This window comes from Spinacia oleracea, chromosome 2 (genome assembly GCF_020520425.1).
Source record: "Spinacia oleracea cultivar Varoflay chromosome 2, BTI_SOV_V1, whole genome shotgun sequence".
NCBI classification, from domain to species: Eukaryota; Viridiplantae; Streptophyta; class Magnoliopsida; order Caryophyllales; family Amaranthaceae; genus Spinacia; species Spinacia oleracea.
This window is the reverse complement of record NC_079488.1, coordinates 3,308,216-3,322,630: the sequence shown is the minus strand read 5'-3', so window position 1 is coordinate 3,322,630 and position 14,415 is coordinate 3,308,216. Positions and strand designations below refer to the sequence as shown.

General features: G+C 37.5%; 1 protein-coding gene across 2 annotated transcripts; it reads left to right on the top strand.

Annotated features, from left to right (window-relative positions):
* The first annotated feature begins 5,198 nt into the window (after positions 1–5,198).
* On the top strand, positions 5,199–9,021 carry LOC110778937 (probable potassium transporter 13). 2 transcript variants are annotated; one of them, XM_021983469.2, is made up of 6 exons: positions 5,199–5,538; positions 5,905–5,939; positions 7,536–7,588; positions 7,668–7,782; positions 7,870–7,942; positions 8,784–9,021. In XM_021983469.2, exons 1-6 carry the CDS (start codon positions 5,435–5,437, stop codon positions 8,905–8,907), a joined length of 504 nt encoding a protein of 167 aa, XP_021839161.1. In that variant the 5' UTR covers positions 5,199–5,434; the 3' UTR covers positions 8,908–9,021. The 2 variants fall into 2 exon arrangements, with proteins under 2 accessions (XP_021839161.1, XP_056692371.1); XM_056836393.1 differs by lacking the exon at positions 5,905–5,939 and having other exon boundaries at positions 5,200–5,538; positions 7,525–7,588.
* The last annotated feature ends 5,394 nt before the right edge of the window (positions 9,022–14,415 follow it).

Below are 14,415 nucleotides of genomic sequence, written 5' to 3'. Positions count from 1 at the left end.
CAATCGACCAATCGATTTTACCATAGACTTAGCACCCGGAACTGCACCTATCTCGAAAGCCCCATACCGGATGGCTCCAGCAGAAATGAGTGAGTTAAAAGGTCAACTTGGGGAATTGTTAGGGAAAGGTTATATCAGACAAAGTGCATCGCCTTGGGGAGCGCCAGTCTTGTTTGTGAAGAAGAAGGACGGAAGTATGAGACTCTGTATAGACTACAGGGAGCTCAATAAGGTCACAATCAAGAATAAGTATCCTTTGCCTAGGATAGATGATCTATTTGACCAGTTAAAAGGAGCGGGAATGTTTTCAAAGATTGACTTGAGGTCAGGTTATCATCAGTTGAGAATCGCAGAGCACGATATACCAAAGACTGCATTTAGGACTAGATACGGTCATTATGAGTTCACAGTTATGCCTTTTGGGTTAACCAATGCACCTACAATCTTTATGGACTTAATGAACCGAGTATTCCATGCATTCTTGGACAAGTTTGTAGTGGTTTTCATAGATGATATTCTGGTCTACTCCAAGAATGAGGAGGATCATGCGGAACACTTAAGGTCAGTGTTGAGTACCCTGAGAGACAACCAGTTGTATGCCAAATTCTCGAAGTGTGAATTATGGCTGGAGAGAGTTGCGTTCTTAGGACATTTCGTATCTAAGGAAGGAGTTGCAGTGGATCCTGCAAAGATAAAAGCCGTTAGTGAGTGGCCTACACCTAAGAGTGTCACTGATATTCCAAGTTTTCTTGGTTTAGCGGGTTATTATAGACGCTTTGTGCAAGACTTTTCTAGAATCGCCAAACCAATGACAACCTTGATGAATAAAGAAGCGAAGTTTGAGTGGAATGACCAGTGTGAGGAGGCGTTCCAAGCCTTAAAGACGCGATTGACAACCGCGCCGGTGTTAACTTTTCCAGATGAGAGTTGTACTTATGATGTATATAGTGATGCCTCTAAGAATGGTTTAGGGTGTGTGTTGATGCAGAACGGGAAAGTGATTGCGTATGCATCGAGGCAGTTGAAGCCATATGAATCCAATTATCCTACCCATGATTTAGAGTTAGCCTCCATAGTGTTTGCATTAAAGATATGGAGACACTATCTGTATGGTGTGAAATGTAGGATATTCACGGATCATAAGAGTTTGAAGTACATTTTCACACAAAAGGACTTAAATATGCGCCAACGAAGGTGGTTGGAGTTAATCAAGGACTATGATCTGGATATTCAATACCATGAGGGAAAAGCCAATGTAGTCGCAGATGCCTTGAGTAGGAAATCAAGTCATGGTGTGAATGTGTTAGTAGTTGCTAACGAGCTGTGTAAGGACATGCAGCGAATGAATCTAGAAATAGTGAGTGGAGAATGACTTGAGGGTATGATTAATGCCTTAACCATCCAGTCATCGGTATTTGATGAAATCAGGGAGAATCAGGTTGGTGATGTTAAGTTAGAGAGGATCAAGGAAAAGATTTCGCAAGGAAAGGAGATTGATTTTGAGATCCACGAGGATGGAAGTTTGAGGTATAAAGAACGATGGTGTGTACCTCAAAAGTGTGGTGAACTAAAGGAGAAGTTGATGAGAGAAGGTCACAATACGCCATATTCTGTTCACCAGGGAGGTGACAAGCTGTATAAGGATCTGAAGAAGGTCTATTGGTGGCCAAGGATGAAAATCGAAGTGGCTGAATTCGTGACAAGGTGTTTGACTTGTCAGAAAGTTAAGATTGAGAATAGGAGACCTCAAGGGAAGGTCCAACCTTTAGAGATTCCGAGTTGGAAGTTGGACTATATCTCAATGGACTTTGTCACTTGTTTATCCAAGTCGAAAAGCGGAAATGACACCATTTGGGTAGTGGTGGATAGGTTGACTAAGTCGGCAATGTTCATACCAATGAAAAAAACCTGGAAAATGGAACAACTTGCTAAAGCTTACATCAAGCATGTAGTGAGATTACATGGAGTTCCTAAGGATATCGTATCAGATAGAGATTCTAGGTTCCTTTCGAATTTCTGGAAGAGTGTGCAGAAGAACTTTGGTACCACGTTGAAAATGAGTACAACGTTCCACCCAGCCACAGATGGGAAAACCGAAAGAACTATGCAAACCTTAGAGGATATGCTAAGAGCTTGTGTGATTGATTTTCAAGGTGGATGGGAAGATAGCCTAGATCTAATTGAGTTTTCATACAACAATAGCTATCATGCCAGTATTGGAATGGCACCATTCGAAGCCCTGTATGGACGAAAATGCAGAAGTCCACTATGTTGGAGTGACATTAATGAAACCGTCGTACTAGGTCCCCAAATGATAGAGGACACTATGAATCAAGTTAGGACTATTCAATCCAAAATCGAAGCCGCGCAAAATCGCCAAAAGAGCTACGCAGATTTAAAGCGTAGGGATGAAGAGTTCCAAACAGGCGACAAAGTGTTGCATAAGGTTTCACCAATGAAAGGTGTGATGAGATTTGGGAAGAAAGGAAAGCTTAGCCCAAAGTATATAGGCCCATATGAGATCCTAGAACGGATAGGGAAGGTAGCGTATAGACTAGCCTTGCCCATGGACTTGCATAGAGTGCATAATGTGTTTCATGTATCTCAGTTGAGAAAGTATGTCCCGGATAAGTCTCACGTACTGTAACCGGAGTCCATAGAGTTAGACCAAAGTTTGACATTTGAGGAAAGACCTGTCAAAATACTTGATAGCAAAGTGCGTAGTACACGAACTAAGGATGTTAAGATCGTTAAAGTGTTGTGGTCTAACCAAGAGTCTGAGGAAGCTACCTGGGAAGCGGAGGAGGAATTGAGAAAGAAATATCCCGAGCTTTTTCCCGAGGTTAGTTGAGTTACGGGGCCGTAACTCGTTTTCTTTAAGGGGGGTAGAGTGCGGTAGAATTTCGCGCTTTTTACCTTATTTACCGAATTTATCCTTTAAGATATGCTTGAATCGTTGTTTCCAGTGAAGCTTTCACTGTTTATTGTCATGTTGAATTACTTAAAGAGTACAACAACTAAAAACTTTTTGCAAAGAAAACGCACTAAAGTCTCACAATAGTCTCAAGTCTAGTTTTAAAGTTGTGATTTCCGTGCCCAAGTTTCGGGACGAAACTTCTTTTAAGGAGGGTAGACTGTAATACCTCGTATTTTTCTATAATTATAAATATGTTTTATTATATTTATAAAGCATTTCGTTGTAATTATAAAGTTTTTTATAAATTAATTTCATTTAATGAGAATTTAATGCGCTTTTATTTTTAATTAATTTAATTATTAATTAATTTTGAAAACCGAATTTTATTAAATAGATTCAACGAAATTATTTAATCAGGACTTGTTGGGTCGTATTTCAAAAACAAATCCAATTTAATTAAAGCCCAATTGTTTGCCGTAATCAAACCTAACAAAAGCTTGCAATGATTAAATTCAACTAAGCCCGAAAGCAAGCCCAACCTTAAACCCTAATACCTAGCCCATGAAGGGAAGAGAACCTATAAATACCCCTCCCCTTCATGAGATCCCCTAACCTAAAATTTCTGAATTTTCTCTCCTCTCTCCTCTCTTGCCACTCCTCTTCGTCCGGCCCTTTCTTGATCCATGATATGTTCATATTTTATAGTGTTTTTACCCTCGTCCCTTAGTAATTTTTAATCTCAAATGAGCTCTTCGGAGCGATTTTTAGTACTAATGTGCTCCTTGTAGTGTGTTTGTAGTTTCAGGTTCATCATTGTAGGAATTAGAATATTTTTGTGCATTTCCTACTCATTTGAATCAATACAAGAGACTATGTACTTTCGAGAGCACAAACATTAAGTTGGAAGAGTTTTGAAGCAAAGCGAATAACGAAAGAAGTAGAAAAATGACTATAGTCCACTATTTTAATCATAACTCAAGTTATAAAACTTCAAATGAAGTAATTCCACTTGGGTTGGATTCCGGATTTCAATATCTTTCCAACAATTGGTCAATCGCCTGATTCCGATGAATAACGAAGGAGATATGGCGTTTTGAAGATAGAGGATCGTGCAGTTTCAACACGCGCCTGATCGGGCGCACTTCGCCCGGTCCGGATCGGGCGGCCAAACTTAGGCGTGATTTGGGCTTTTCGCAAGCCGCCCGATCGGGCCGACTATCGAGCAGTTCGCCCGATCGGGCGAAGCGTCGCCCGATTGGGTGACGCCAACCCCTGATGCTTTTTCGCGTTTTTTCTTTCCGGTTTTTGGCTTGTATTTTGGGCAAACTATAAATACTAGCCCTTTTATTTTTAGTAGGGACCTTAATTTCGAGTATTGAAGAGTTAGTTTATTTTTCTTAGCTTATTATTCTCTCAAATTTGTTCCAACACTTAGTTTCAATTTCTATAAAAATTCAAGCTTTCAATTTCCATTGTTCTTCATTTAGGTATTATTTTCTTACTTTGATTTATTACTTTGTTTCAATTATGTTTTCAATTAATATGCTTGCTTTGTTTATTGTTAATATGCTCGAGTAATATATTTTCTAGGGTTTGGGGATCCATGAATAATATGAAGGGATGATTGAATAATTGGGATTGTTGGCATTGTAATTGATTCCTATTGATTGGTTTATATTACTATACAATTAGATTTGCGCAGGTTTAATTATGATAGTTTGGCAATATCAAGTTAAGATTCGAGAGATGCAATTTGATGTTTAGGCTTGTGTCAATAGGTGGAATTAGGATTAATACGTAGCGAGAGCCCGTTAATTCTAAGTCTATGATTAGTATCGATTCGAGAGAGCATGCTAGTCTAATTAATTACTTTGTTGATTATTGTGATTGTTTATCGTCCTGGATTGTTATTTGTTGGTGAACCGCTTCCCTAGATTCCTTTATCATTGATATTTTCTATTTTAATTATCGCATTAGTTTAATCTACAAATCAATTCAAACCCTTTTGATACCAATAGTCTAGATTAGTTAATTAGTAATAGAAACAACACTGTTCGGTTCGGGCGCAGTTAGGGAGGGCACGCTACAAAGTGTATGCATCATAGACTAATTATATGATTATGTGCAATCATTAGTAGAAAAAACGTCATTTGCGACCCATCATTCAAAACTCACCGAAGGTGTGGAGGTTGCAAAAAATCTTTGGTCAACGCGGGTCAATGATTTAATGACATACTCACAGCGTTTTGAAGATACTAACAGCTGCGAAAAAGCAAAAATAAAAAACAAAAACTTACTCTTAGCGAAGATACCTAATTGCACGCTGCAATTTGGTCTTTACTCGCAAACCCCATCAATAATCTTCTCACCCCTTTCTCTCGAACCCTCCGTCAAACCCCATCAATCCACTTTCTCCTTTCTCAATCTCTCCTTGATACCTTGCCTTCCTCCAGATCTGTTAATGGATCTTCTTCTTATGCGTTAAGGGAAACTTGTTGTCTTCCGATTTTGCGTCAAATGTTCAACCCTGGTCTACAACGAAATAAAGTGACGGCGGAAGAGAGAGGAAGACGATGGACTCCACTTCCACTCATTGTTCTACCTTTGCCTTGTCGATTACGGTAAGAATTTGGTTCATAAACCCTTTGTTCTCTTCGAATTTGTTTGATTTATAATGTTTATTTGGTGATTATTTTTAGGGCTGATTTCTTGTTCTTCATTTAATATGTTAATTTGACATAAACTTTAGGGTTTCTGTCGGTTAAGGGACCGATTCAGGTCCTTTTAGGGTTTTGTTTTTTGTTTTCAACGTTATTTCTAGATATGTCGATTTTGTTGAATTTGGGGCCAAAGTAGGTAAATGTTGTCGAATTTTGTTGAATTTTGTCGATTTTGTTTTTTAAGCTTTTTCCCCTTTTGAAGTTTCTACTGAATTTCAATTTTGGGAATTTTGCTGAAGCATTTGTTTAATCTGGATTTTTCTCCAGAATCTCACATTGTTTGAACAACAATACTGGAAAAGGTACGGAGTATCACCTTTCTGCGTTTTTTTGATGCTAAGCGCAAGTTAGTATTGGGAATCTTGAAGTATGGTAGAATTTTATTGGTTAATTTTAGATTGAATCTTGTTTTCGTGCTCGATGTTGGCCGGATACATACCCTTGACTCCCTTTACTGCTGATGTTGTTACAACATGGTTATGAATTACAGTTAATCAGTGGTTATTCATATTGACATTACTTGTTTGATTCCACTTTATATTCCTTGTTTCTTTCCTTTCTATAGCTGTATAGCGTGCATGTCCATCAACCACTTTATGTTTCTTTGTCATTTAGAATTTATCTTTTATGCAGATGATGTGGGCTGCTGATTTTGATGAACCCCTTGCTTGAAATCTAGCACAAAACTGTCTTGAACCACTGGTGCTGCAAGTGCAAGATGATGTGGGCGCTGAGAGTGTAGAGGAAAGAAAGAGACATATGAGAGCAGTTCCAAGTTTGGCTCGCTAGCAAAAAGTGGAAATAGTGAACATGCCAGCTCCGCGGAGGCTGCAATGAAGTCCTTAACGGCTAATCATTCATATTGTGGCTTAACTAGGACCTTATGGTCTCGGTATGATCGCACACATGAGCGCACTGGGTTCTCATCTACAAGGAACGGGGAAGATGATCTACCTGTGTTTTGTGTGGCAGCAATTTTAATTTTAAACCGTCACAAAGTAATCAAAGAAACTCGTTCAATTGATGATCTAATCAAGGTGGCTAATCTTTCCTGCTCTTTCTTTTGCGATGTAGCTTTCGCAAGATATTTTTCATGCCTATGCCTATTACGTGCTAAGTCACATCTATTGAAAGTTGTTATGCTCAATGCTCCCTTTTGAGTGAGTTACTCTAGTCTGATTTCCTTTACTATTTAACCTTAAATTTTGAATCACAAAACTTTGCTTAGTTTAACCAGCTAAAATTTGACCCTCAAGAAGTCAATTACAGGTCATTCCTTTTAGGAATTACTTATGTGATATGACTATGGAGTAGCACAAAATGAGAAAAGACTTTAAATGCTTTTCTCAATTATCTGAAGATTGTTTTTTCTTTATTTAGAAGATAGGTTATATTATATCATTAGTTCAACCAAAAGGGTTATGATTTTCTTATTTTTCTTCTGTGGGGTTTGTTGAAATATATGTTTGTAGATCTTAGCCTTCGTTGTTGCACTCTGCTTAAACAGGATATGGTTCGCTGGGTTGCTTAATTGTGCTTAGGCTCAAGTATCATCGACTCGGTGCTTGCTGCTCAGATTTTAGGTTTAAAATTTGACCACCTTTCTCAATATGACCTTGTGATTTATTTTTTTCGTTCTTTTTTAGCATGGCTCCTTTGTATCAGCAGCATCGGTGTTTATAGTATTATAAGGTGGAATTAATCCAGGCGTGGTTAATGCATATTTTGTGAATGGATTGTGAATGGAATGTAACACATTGATAGTTCACATTTTCCAGACAGCATTTACTTTTCTGGTTTACCCTTGTTTGGTTTTGGCTTACTTGTATACTGGGTCATGGTTTGGTTACTTCTAAATGACCTACTGAAAACATGATATCCTGGTAGTTTTATTGCAGGCGTGGAGACCATGTTTGCTGATTTGGGACATTTTTCAGCTTGTTCAATTAAGGTATCTCTTGCATTCTGTTTTGCACTTCCTGCATATCTTGTGAATGGATTGTAACACATTGATAGTTCACATTTTCCAGACAGCATTTACTTTTCTGGTTTACCCTTGTTTGGTTTTGGCTTATATGGGTGAGGCTGCCTTCCTGTCTTGTCATAATGAAGATATTCAGAGGAGCTTCTACAAAGCTATTCCAGGTTAAATTTACTTACTGTTCCTGTTCAAGTCTCACAGATTTGAAACTTTGTTTTATTAAAGTTATATTCCATCTTGTTTTGCAATAGAACCAATATTCTGGCCGGTTTTCATAGTGGCTACATTTGCGGCGGTAGTAGAACCAGTATTCGGTCTGGAAAGGTAACCTTTCTTACTGTGATATTTTGCATTCTTGTCTCCAAAAACAAACTAGAAATAACTATTTTGTAGTGGAGCATTCAGATCTCTTGGGAATTTTTTAGCAAGTCCTTCATGTTGGCTTTAATAAGTTCCCTCTTGTGCCTTGTCTAGCCTATTTTATATCCAAAATGGTGAGAAACTCTTGCAATACTGCGTAGGGTATGCCTTGTTGCTTTACTGTTGTGACTTGTGAGCAATGGGGGGAACCCATCTCCTACATTTTGCACGCTAAAAAATATATTATGCCTTATCTTTAAAGAAACCAAATTTGTTCCTTGCTTTTTTTGGTATGTCCAAACACTGGTTAATAATGTGATTTGGTAGCTGAATCTGTTGGTTGCTATTAAAAGTTGGTGAAGAAGGACTTGATATACAGACATGTTGTCTTGTAATAGGTTTTGATCTTCCTGAAACTCTGGCAAGCTTTATACAGTCCAAGTTTCGAATGGAAAATCGTTTTGGACTTTGATCTTCTTTGAAAAATTATATTCTTAATCATGACTGTATTTTAGATCTCACATAGACAAAGTAGTTGATGGACATAATAATTTAACTTTTGAAGTAGTAATGCAAACGACATAGAAATACAACCAGTAACAAAAAATAACGTCAATAAAATACTACATTTACTTAGTGTTTAATGGGGTAATGCAAAACATACCTTCGTTTTTTTAAAGTTATTCGATGTTGGTTTATTTGTCGGGGAAGTACGTTTTCATATGTTCATTTTTTAAATTCATTATTGGGGAAGTACTAATCCCCCGACCTCTCATCTTGATTTATTTGTTTAATTTCTTTGCAGGGCTCGGTACGAGGAGGATGACACTCATTCAAAGAGAGGTGTTCTCCTGCTGTATAGAGCAAGGTGGGCAACGGATAGGAGAAGGGTGATTATTTTGTACTTCAGAACCTGTAATATTTGTTAATTTTGCTTGTCAGCTCAAAATTTTGGGATAGAAATGTTGATGTAATATGTAGATTGATTGAATGTAATGGTGGCTTGGTGTTTATTGCTATAATCAGGTGGTGGGTGTATTTCATTTGGTTGTTTCACTAGGGACTAGTCTGGCAATGGATTTTTCATCTGATTTTTTTTTTGTAAAATAAATGTACTATTTGCAGCGCGCACTGATAAGTGAATGCTGCGAATAGGGTTAGAAATGTGGCTTTGAAACCTCTTTTTGCAGCGCCTGCAGCTGCTAAGGGCTGTGAAAAATGGACATTTCACAGTGCGTGTGAAACCCCATGCGCTGCAATTAATGGTTTTTTGCAGCGTTTTTGTTCGCTGCGAATAAAAATCCACTATTTGCAGCCATCACAATTGCAGCGCTCAAAAACGTTGCAAAAAGCCCCTTTTATGCGCGCTGCAAATGACGTTTTTTCTACTAGTGAATTAATATGATTCCTGGTATTAAGGTTTTTCCGCATGATTTATGTTGTTCATATGTATCATAACATAACACAATGAAGATTGAGACCCTCGATCTCCACTCCTTCAAGCACTGAAGACATTGCTGAGTTTGGCTTGGGGGAGGTATGTGGTATTGCTTTCTAGAGTAGTTTATCGCTTTTGAAAAAAAAAGAACAAAAATACGTTCCGATGAATACAAAATCATGATTCCCTGTGCCCCTTGATTGAAATGTGTTGATTCTTGGTTTTTGATGACGAGCATTGTTGATATGTTGGCCATGATTTAATATTCGACTATTTTGGTGCCTTTGCATGAGTCAACTTTGACTAAATATTTGTGAACTTGGTGCTTGGCTAGTTGTTTTGGTTAGAAATGTGTGATAGCTTCCTGGTGTGTCATTGATTTTGAGTATTGATTTGCAACTGTTAGTAATGTTTTATGACTTGTATACATGCACATTGAGGAGGAATAAGGCATTTTTTTTTCCTATTTAGGTAGCCTTCAGATGAAAATAGATACATTTGTTCCCTCCTTTTCTACCCATGTTGTGCTTGTGCCCTTTATTCGGTGACTAACCACATTACAAGCCCGTGAAAGCCCCATTGGTTACTAGCCCCATTGGTCACAAAGTGTGTTACATTTTGAGCACAAATTGGGTGTTGAAAAAAGGAAATAAGGGAATTCTTCTTATCTTGTATGTTGTTTGAAAAAGAAAAAAAAAAGAACGAATTCGAGCAAGAAAAGGAAAGAAAATTTCATTATGCTCGAAAATTTTCAAAGCATGAATTCACTCAAGTATTGTAATTTCTTATCTTTATGAGTAATTGGTTATAATTGTGAAAGAAGGCAAGAAAGCATGGTGTAGTTTGTTTTTTGTTTCATCATGTGTTGAGTGGGAGAGTTGTGGTCATCACTTGTGATTGAACATGGGTTTTACTAGGATTTATGCTACCCAAAGCCAAGGCTTTAAGCTCACATTTTACCCAAATTTACCGCACCCTTACCTAAGCCTAACATTACAAGCTTTGAAGACCTTCCGACCTTTGTGCATAGAGTCATATTAATGTGAAAGTAGTTGTTTATCAATGCAAGTTATGACATGACATATTCCGAGTCGACTATTAGGTTGAGTGCATGTTCTTTTAAACACACGAGTGTTGTGAGTTTCGGAAGGCAATGTTCACATACATATTGGGAGGAGAGCGAACGGGTACATCTTTTAACCGCCACATAAATGAGTGAAGAGTGTGTGAGCACTAGTCTTGAATTTCATTGTGCACTTGTGGTTCGCTCTGCGTGACGATTGTTAGGGAGGATTTGTGGTCGAATGGATTTGATTAGTTGGCATTGATGCATGCTTGTTGAATTTTACCTTGAATCGTATCCATTGTTTTGAGATGTGTTTGGGGTGAAGTTGATTTAAGTAATCATCGATGATTTCTTTGCTTAGGGACCAGCAAAGATCTAGATTGGGGGATTTTGATATGTTCATATTTTATAGTGTTTTTACCCCCGTTCCTTAGTAATTTTTGATCTCAAATGAGCTCTTCGGAGCGATTTTTAGTACTAATGTGCTGCTTGTAGTGTGTTTGTAGTTTCAGGTTCATCATTGTAGGAATTAGCATATTTTTGTGCATTTCCTACTCATTTGAATCAATACAAGAGATTATGTACTTTCGAGAGCACAAACATTACGTTGGAAGAGTTTTGAAGCAAAGCGAATAACGAAAGAAGTAGAAAAATGACTACAATCCACTATTTTAATCATAACTCAAGTTCCACAACTTCAAATGAAGTTATTCTAATTGGGTTGGATTTCAGACTTCAATAGCTTTTCAACAAGTGGTCATTCGTCTAATTCCGATGAATAACGAAGGAGATATGGCGTTTTGAAGATAGAGGATCGTGCAGTTTCAATACGCGCCCGATCGGGCGCACTTCGCCCGGTCCAGAACGGGCGGCCAAACTTAGGCGTGTTCTGGGCTTTTCGCAAGCCGATCGGCCCGATCGGGCCGACTATCGAGCAGTTCGCCCGATCGGGCGAAGCGTCGCCCGATCGGGCGACGCCAACCCCTGATGCTTTTTCGCGTTTTTTCTTTCCGGTTTTTGGCTTGTATTTTAGGCAAACTATCAATACTAGCCCTTTTATTTTTAGTAGGGACCTTAATTTCGAGTATTGAAGAGTTAGTTTATTTTTCTTAGCTTATATTCTCTCAAATTCGTTCCAACACTTAGTTTCAATTTCTATAAAAATTCAAGCTTTCAATTTCCATTTTTCTTCATTTAGGTATTATTTTCTTACTTTGATTTATTACTTTGTTTCAATTATGTTTTCAATTAATATGCTTGCTTTGTTTATTGTTAATATGCTTGAGTAATCTATTTTCTAGGATTTGGGGATCCATGAATAATATGAAGGGATGATTGAATAATTGAGATTGTTGGCATTGTAATTGATTGATTTATATTACTATACAATTAGATTTGCGCAGGTTTAATTGTGATAGTTTGGCAATATCAAGTTAAGATTCGAGAGATGCAATTTGATGTTTAGGCTTGTATCAATAGGTGGAATTAGGATTAATACGTAGCGAGAGCCCGTTAATTCTATGTCTATGATTAGTATCGATTCAAGAGAGCATGCTTGTCTAATTAATTACTTTGTTGATTATTGTGATTGTTTATCGTCCTGGATTGTTATTTGTTGGTGAACCGCTTCCTTAGATTCCTTTATCATTGATATTTTCTATTTTAATTATCGCATTAGTTTAATCTACAAATCAATTCAAACCCTTTTGATACCAATAGTCTAGATTAGTTAATTAGTAATATAAAGAACACTGTTTCCCTGTGGATTCGATCCTGACTTCCCTTTGCTACCTAGCTAGTGAACTTAGGTTATTTTTTATTAGGTGATACGACTTTAGCCTGTCAAATTTTGGCGTCGTTGCCGGGGAAACGGTTTAATTTTCTGCTATTAATTTTATGATCTAGATTATTTTTTTGAGTCTCATAGAACTTCCAGTTCTTTGAGACCATGTATATATTTTATTTTCTTTAGTTTATTTTTTTAATTTTTTTTTTTTTTTTTTTTTTTACTTTTTTTTCCCCCTCTGAAGAAATGGATTATTATTCTTTCCCTCAATTCGTAAATGAGCATTTTTGGGTGTATTTCGATAGGCTAAATTTTATTGGTTACGACAATCTTAATCTTTGGGATTCTTGTGGTTTTGCTTATGGTGGTTTAAATGAGTATACAAGGAATGTTATAGAAAGTAGATTTAATGGTGATTTTCGAGCCTTGTCTTTGGATGATATATGGGATTACTATATGTGGTTTGCAAGGGATTTGTATGAGCATGAAATGGCCATTCATGTTACATGTGCTAATCCAAATTATGAGCATAATCTACATGTTTCTACCCCTCTCCCTTGAATGCTTGTTATAATGAGGTGCATTCTAATGTTTATGATAATCATGTCTATTCTAATGACTTATCTAACCGTTTCATGGATATTAATGTTTTGCCTCATGATTCCACTGTTGCTTCTCCGGTGTATTATTGTAAATCCTTGCCCAATCCCGTTCAACCCGAATCAGAAAGCAGAGATATCTTCTTAGATGAATTAAGAAGATTAAACTCTGAGATTGAGATTCAGTGTACTAGATCTCAATAGGCTACTACTTGAGATTATTAAAGCTAGCAAGGCTACTCTTGAGAGATTTAGAAAAGTTCAAGAAATTATTGAAACTAATGATTCGAGTTATGTTGGGGATGGGGGTCAACTGAGTGAACCCATAGGCAACCAAGAGTGGGAGGAACTTATAACAGAGGTTGAGGATGAGTTGGAGGATGATGATGTGACTGTTGGATCAATGGATGAAGGATTTTTTGAAACTGAAAAGCCATATGTTATAGAGCAAGTCTATGAGGAAGTTGAAGTTGATAAAACCCTTGTTGTTGTGTCAACCCCTACCCCTCATATTCCAAGTCCAAGAAGGGTTATTCTTAGCCCCGTTTACACCATCTCACTCCCCTACTCTTTCCCCATAAAACCTTTGCTTGAGGATCTTCCTCCTCCCCACGAAAATCAAAAGCCCAATGACCCAATAGAGTATGTTCCTCTTTGTGAATCTTTTGCAGGTACTTACAGTACTTACAAAGAAGAGGTGGATGCTTTGCAGAGAGCTCTATATGGTGAAGAGCCTGTCCACCATGAATTCCAAAACACAGAGAGAGCTATTTCATTGATCATTGAGGTTGAAGAATCAATAGTCCGCAAAAACAACTTCCATAAGGAGAGTATGCCTACTTTCTCTTTTCCTTCATTTTCTTATTCTTCTTTTATTATTGTTTTTTCTTTTTATTCTTCTTCCTTTAGGCATCCTACTCCTTACTGGCATAAAGCTCATTCGGACTTTATGCAAATGTTGTTGTTGATCATCGTGCATGTCTTGTTGCACGAAAGATGTGCGAGTGCGCATGACAAGCTTCTACGCTCGTTGGTTGGTTATTTACTAACCAATCGCTTTGCGGGAGGCACATAAGAGTTGGAGCCGGAGGGGTTCAATGTGAAGGAAATAATTCCCTTGGTCCAAGTATGCATTTAATATTAAGTCTAATAAATGCGGTTCAGTATTAATTAACAAGTTAATAAATTCAGTGAGATCAAGTGAGCTGAATGCCTAGCTAGAGGCCGCTTCAATTCAAGTGGAATAAATGATATTAATCCACAGCTTACTCTTGACTGAACCCGTAGGGTCACACAAATAGTACGTAAACGCATCAAGTATTTAATGGCAATAAATACTCCATCTATGGATATTCGGAATCGACGGATCTTGGTTTCAGTTGGAGCTAAGATCGTCAAAGGCAAACAATGAATACTCCGGAAACGATGATATTGCCGGAAACGGAAATATGGATCGTATCGGAAATATAAATATTATCCAAGTCGTAGATGTTGCCGGAAACGGAAACATGGTACGTATCGGAAAATATTATCGGAAATGGAAATATT